This window comes from Astatotilapia calliptera, chromosome 7 (genome assembly GCF_900246225.1).
Source record: "Astatotilapia calliptera chromosome 7, fAstCal1.2, whole genome shotgun sequence".
NCBI lineage: Eukaryota > Metazoa > Chordata > Actinopteri > Cichliformes > Cichlidae > Astatotilapia > Astatotilapia calliptera.
Window position 1 is genome coordinate 36,479,607 of NC_039308.1, and position 6,848 is coordinate 36,486,454.

The 6,848-nt window shown below is 46.9% G+C and overlaps 1 protein-coding gene across 1 annotated transcript; it reads right to left on the reverse strand.

Annotated features, from left to right (window-relative positions):
- Positions 1–234: 234 nt before the first annotated feature.
- LOC113026099 (uncharacterized protein K02A2.6-like) lies at positions 235–3,352 on the reverse strand. The gene has a single exon (XM_026174539.1). The coding sequence runs from the start codon at positions 3,202–3,204 to the stop codon at positions 361–363; it is 2,844 nt and encodes a 947-aa protein (XP_026030324.1). The 5' UTR covers positions 3,205–3,352; the 3' UTR covers positions 235–360.
- Between the last annotated feature and the right edge of the window lie 3,496 nt (positions 3,353–6,848).

The following is a 6,848-nucleotide window of genomic DNA, read 5'->3' on the forward strand; positions in this document are numbered from 1 at the left end:
TTAGAGCTTATGCCGAGTCAGACTGCACATACAACAGTTTGTTTACAAGTTGACTTCTTCTTTATTGGGATCACACAGAAGTAACACACACACATAACTGGGCGTGGTGCCCCCTACTGGCGATGGCTTGCATAGCACACAATAATTCTTGGTTCATACATAACATCTCCTCCCCACTAAGCTATGCGACCGTGGCACCACCCGCAGAAACATTTCCCATAACCAAAATAGCACCTTTTTTTTTTTTTATATTACAACATTCATGAAAACTGGAACTAATGTTGCTTTCTGTATGAATTTCTTTTTAGTTGAGAATAATGTCTCTGAACGCCAACACTCTCACTGAACTACTTAATACGCTCACCCATCACAATAACGAGCGGGTGGCTTGGTGACTCTCACTGGGTAACGTCTTACAGGCTCTGTAACCTGTGTACAGTCAGTCGGTGATGATTTAAGAGACTGGGGTGTATCTGGAGGTACGGTGGTCCCCATAACTTGTTCAACAGTCTCTTCCTGCAGAGTTGTACAAGGGTAAAGCATGGTGTCACTACCACTCTGGGCTGGTGACATCTGAGAGCTTGTCGGAGGATCCACTGTGACCTGCTGAGATACTGACTCAGGTCGTGTCAGCATCTGATCCACATGACGTTTCCACACCCCTTGGGCTCCCACATTCACCTTGTATGACACTGGCCCAGTCTTCTCCAGTACGACACCGTGCGTCCACTTGTCCTCTCCCTTCCTATAATCGCGCACCAGGACAGGCTCGCCAACAGTGAACCGTCTGTCCCTGGAGTGTTGCTGTCGGCATTGTTGTTGCGCATCCTGTGACCGACGCACAGCTCCGGCCACACTGGGCTTCAAAAAATCCAGTCGAGAGCGCAGCTTGCGTCCAATGAACAATATAGCTGGCGTTTCTCTAGTTGTTGCATGCGGAGTGTTGCGATATGTCAAGAGGAACGTGTCAAGGCGTTGTTGCACAGGTGCTGTACCCCTGGAGGCTTTCAGTGCATGCTTGAATGTCTGCACAAAACGCTCAGCCAAACCATTAGTGGCAGGATGGTACGGCGCGGAGCGGATGTGTTTGACTCCATTAGCTTTCAGGAACACCCTGAATTCCTCAGAACAGAACTGTGGTCCGTTATCACTCACCAGGACGTGGGGAATGCCATGGCGACTAAAGAGACCCCGTAGCACTTGTATGGTTTTACCAGCTGTGGTGCTATCCATAATATGCACTTCAGGCCACTTGGAATGTGCATCTACCACCACCAGGTACATGTGACTTTCAAATGGACCCGCAAAATCCACATGGATCCGTTCCCATGGACAGGAAGGCCACAGCCAAGGGTGTAAAGGAGCTAACCCAGGCTCTTTTTGCACACGCTGACAAGAGTGGCAGGCTTTAGCTTGAAGCTCAATTTGAGAATCAATGCCAGGCCACCAAACATAGCTGCGAGCTAAGCTCTTCATCCTCACCATCCCTGGATGTGCAGTGTGGAGCTCTTTCAGTACATGAGAGCGCAGCTTAGGTGGCACAACCACCCTCCAGCCCCACATGAGGCATCCCTGCTGTATTGTGAGTTCATGTCTGCGCATCAGATAGGGTGACAGCTCTTGATCTGTGTCCTTTGTTGCTGGAAAACGTCCAGTTATTACCATTTCCAGCACACGAGACAAAGTGACATCAGACAAAGTGTCACGTCTGATCTCGGCGACACTGACTGGTAATGTGTCCAGCTGAGATGCGTAGAATACCTCAACTGCTCCCTGTTTCTCTTTCTGTGCAAGGGGCAGAGGTAAACGTGACAGACCGTCAGCATTGGCGTGATGTGCCCCCTTCCGATACTGTAAGGTGAAATTATGTGCTGACAGAATGAGCGCCCAACGCTGCATTCGCGCAGCTGCCATTGATGGTGTACCTTTTACTGGACTCAGAATTGAGGTCAGTGGGCGATGATCAGTGAGCAAGGTGAACTTGTTACCATGGAGATACTGGTGAAACTTGCGCACTCCAAAAACAATTGCCAACGCCTCCCTCTCGATCTGAGCATAGTTTCGTTCAGCTTCGCTGAGGGTTCGTGAAGCAAAAGCAATTGGCCGTTCTTGGCCATCAGGCATGACATGTGAGAGCACGGCTCCAACGCCATATGGTGAAGCGTCACATGCCAAACGGAGAGGCAGTTCAGGATTGTAGTGGGTGAGTATTTTTGGTGAGGCCAGACGTTCTTTAGCTTTCTGGAAAGCTGACTCGCAGGCTGATGTCCACTGCCATTTCTTCTCTTTACTGAGTAGCTCATTCAGCGGTTTCAGGACTGTAGCTAAATCAGGTATGAAACGTCCATAATAGTTGAGCATTCCCAGAAAAGAACGTAACTGGCTGACATCAGCTGGTGCTGGAGCTTCCATAACGGCACGCACCTTTTCTGGTGATTTGTGTAACCCTGCCGCATCAATTATGTGGCCCAGGTATTCCACCGATTCTTGGAAAAACAGGCACTTCTCCTGTTTGAGACGCAGGCCATAGTCCTCCAGCCTGCCCAAAACTGCCTTAAGGGTTCTCAGGTGTGTCTGTTTATCTGGACCACTGACGAGGATGTCATCCAGATAACAATGGGTGTATGGTAGGCCGAGAAGCACTTGATCCATAGCCTTCTGAAACAATGCAGGTGAAGACGCCACTCCAAAAGGCAAGCGATTGAAACGGAACAGCCCTTTTTGTGTCGAAATAGTCAGCAGCTTCTTAGACTCCTCTTCTACCTCCATCTGTAAGTAGGCATTTTCTAAGTCTAGCTTACTGAAATGCTGACCTCCTGCTAGAGAAGCAAACAGGTCCTCAATGCGTGGAAGTGGGTACTTATCCACACAGAGCTGCGAATTAAGAGTGACCTTGAAATCACCACAGAGTCTCACTGAGCCATCCTTCTTGTTGACAGGGACCACGGGCGTAGCCCAATCACTATGCTCCACTGGTGTGATCACCCCAAGCTCAGTCAGGCGTTTCAGTTCTGCCTCCACCCGAGGGCGGAGAGCATAAGGCACGTTACGTGGTGGACAGAATTTGGGGACACTATCAGGCCTAAGAGTCAATCTGGCTTTAATTCCTTTCATTGTGCCCAGCTCCTTAGAGAAAACGGCAGAGTGTTTCTTTAGCACAGCCTCCAGATTGTCATTTCCGCTTTGCTCTCTGGCATGGACCATCTTTAAGTCTTTCCAGTTCAGCTTAATCACTCTCAGCCACTCCCTACCAAACAGTGGTGGAGCATCCACCTTTACCACGTACAAGGGTAGAGTTGCACGCTGCTTATTCAGTTCAACTTGCACCTTGATGACCCCTTCTGGTACCAGCGGCTCCCCAGTGTACGTTTTCAGCATGATGTCAGTGGGTTGCAGCGGCAACTGACTCAGCATACTTTTATATTGTTCCCATGGGTTCAAAGACACAGCAGCCCCTGTATCCAGCTCCATCTCCATTTTCTTCCCGTTAACTACAGGCATTAGGGAGATACGTGAATATTTCTCTTTTTGTGACAAAGAATACAGCTCCAACTCACTATCAGTGTCGGGTCTGGTTCCTTCACTTTCACTCTCCTCTGCAGCAACATGATGAATTCTCCTCTTTTTGTCCTTTGCTCTGTTTTTAACTGCATTGCCTTTCAGCTCAGGTTTCCCCTCTTTCCTGTTCCAATCTTGGCTGCTTCTGGCTCTACCTTTGCACATGCGTTTCGTGTGGCCCTTCCTTCCACACTGGTGACAGTCACTGTCTTTGTACCAGCAGTCATCATCAGTATGATTCATTTTCCCGCAGCGGCGGCATTTTTCACCTCTTTGTGACAGCACTGCATTCACTTTAAGGGAACCACTCAACTGCTGCACTTCACGTGTTGCTGTCTCTGCCGACACAGCATAATCAACTGCTTTGCGAAACGTGAGATCCTTTTCAGTCAAAAGACGCTTCTGCACAGTTTCACACTTTAATCCACACACAAATCTGTCTCGTAGAGCATCTTCCAGATACGCACCAAACTCACAATGTTCTGACAGTCTTTTCAGCACCGCCACATACTGTGCGACCGTTTCTTCTTTCCCCTGATTCCTCTTGTGGAACCGGAACCTTTCAGCTATTACCAGCGGTTTGGGAGCAAAATGAGCTTGCAAAACACCCACAATATTGTCATACTGCATTGTCCCAGGCTTGCTTGGCGCCACTAGATTACGCAGCAGACTGTACGTCTTGGGACCCATCACACTCAGCAGCACCGGGACCCGTTTCTCAGGCTGAATGTCATTAGCAAGGGTGTAATGCTCAAAACGTTCAATATACGTCGCCCATTGCTCACCAGCATCATCAAAAGGGTCCATCTGTCCAATCATTCCAGCCATGATGTATCCGCTGTCCACAGCCAACACTGTCGTTTTTGACTCGTCGGCGAAAAGCAGCTAGCAGCTAGCTCCGATGCTAATTCACCACGCGATCGTCCGTTTTCCGTCCGAACTCGGCCACGCAGTCAGTTCATGCTCAGGGCCCTATTTCAGGAAGCCGGTTTAGAAAACTCAGAGTGAAAAACGATACTCAGGGTTGAGTAACCCCGAACTGTCCAACTCGGAATATTCGGTTTCAGAAAGGCTGATAACAATTAGTTCAGTCAACGCGGAGTTGCTTTAACCCCAAGTTAAACGCGCGCACGAGGATACATAAAGCCCTGATTAGTGGAGCACAGATTAAGCGAGTCACCATGGAGATGGAGGGAAAGAAGGCGCGGTCAATGTATTTTACAGCGCTTGAGGCCGAAATTCTGATGGCAGCATATGCCGATAACGTACAAATTTTGCGGAAAAATAGTAACACAGCCTCAGCTGCAAAAGAAAGGGTGCATGCATGGCAAAACATAGCCGACAGAGTCAATGCGTGAGTGTTAATTTAAACATTGATCTAGGGATTTCCACCCATTTAACACGTTATTTTATTATATTTTATTTTATTTTATATGTTATACATTTTATTTTGTGATGTGACGTGAGCGCAGGTGCAACCCAACAGGCCCCAAACGTTCCTGGCAGCAAGTAAAAATGAAATATAAAAATATAGTCCAAACAGGTAAGGTGTAATTGTATCATGAGCCATTGTGCTTGGTCTGTTTGTCCGATGTAAATCAATTGCAGTTAGAGGCTACATTAATTTCCCCTCTGTAAGCACTTATTGAAATTATCTGAGCACATTACAAGTACATATTTGCTTACTCTGTATGCTCAAATGTGACCCGTTATAGCCAACAGAAAAAAAGCGGAGGCCCGAAAAACAGGTGGGGGTCCTCCACCACCACCACTCACAGAGCCTGGCCACTTGGCTTCCACATTTGTGATAATGTTGGCAGCATCACATATGATCTTCACAGTGCAGAGAACACAAATTAGCATCCATTACTAATAATGAACTAATTTGTTAGTTTGAAATGCTACAGGGAACTATGTACCTGTACATTAATGCTGTGGAAAGACTTCCTGTTCACATAGTCTCCTTCATTTACTGAAGGAGCAATGATTGGAATGTGAGTGCCATCTATACAGCCAATCACGCCTGGGAACCGTGAAAATAAATGTAAAATTTAAGTAGTAGTTCAAGTATCACCACATCATGAATTAAGTTTCGTTCATCCTGATACCTGCAATTTTGTGGCATCCCTCTTTGATAAATCTTGTGGGTCTATGACCGGGGAACACCACAAACGAGTACAGGAGACGTTTCAGTGCAACTGTAACATTCCTGACTGCCCGACAGACGGTAGCCTTGGAAACGTGCTCAGCGTCACCAATATTATACAGAAAGCTCCCGTTTGCAAAAAACCGAAGTGCGATACAAATAATATGTACAGAACTGAGAGAATGTCCGCGATGTGTCACATGAGCAATATTAGGCCTGAGGATGTTATTCAAATAAATTATAGATTGTGCTGAAAAACGGTAACGTTCACACAGGAAATCATCAGGAAATGATAAAATGTCCAAACGCGCTCTAATCACTCTCTCCCGGCGGAGAGCTCTGCGGAGAATTTGGGCTTCAACATCTACTGGCTCTTCAAGGAAGGGACACGCCATGTCTGACACTTCCTACAGTCAGGTTTCCGACAAAGAGGCGGAGAACGTCAGGGTTAGTTGAAGTAAACCTGCTAGGGGGCAGGTTAGCTTCACGGAGTGTGTCGTCATAGTAACTCACTCAGAATTAATCTAAACTCGCTTTGTGAAACCGAAAACCCAGAGTTTTCGTTAACTCAGGGTATACTTACTCAGAGTTTGCACTAAACCGGCTTCCTGAAATAGGGCCCAGTAGACAGCCAAGTCTTCCAGATGTCACAACTCGTCGCCAATTTATGTTATATTTCCACTGTAGTGTCAATACACTATTAGAGCTTATGCCGAGTCAGACTGCACATACAACAGTTTGTTTACAAGTTGACTTCTTCTTTATTGGGATCACACAGAAGTAACACACACACATAACTGGGCGTGGTGCCCCCTACTGGCGATGGCTTGCATAGCACACAATAAATCTTGGTTCATACATAACAGTAACTTTGGTTTTACTCAGAATTCTCTTGTTAATGTGTTGCTTCCATAACTGGATACCCAGCAAGATTGCCAGTCTTCTAGCTTGCTTACTTGCCACAAGTGCACTGTGCCACCTACCAATAGAAAGGAAAAAAATAATGTGCATATTTCCCCGAGAGAAATCCCACGCCTGATTCTATCCTGGCCTGCTTTTTACATCCAACACAAAAACTGCAGTCGTGGTGCTTTCGATTGTACTCAGAACTCGGAAATTCTGCCTTCTGAATAGGAAGATGTAG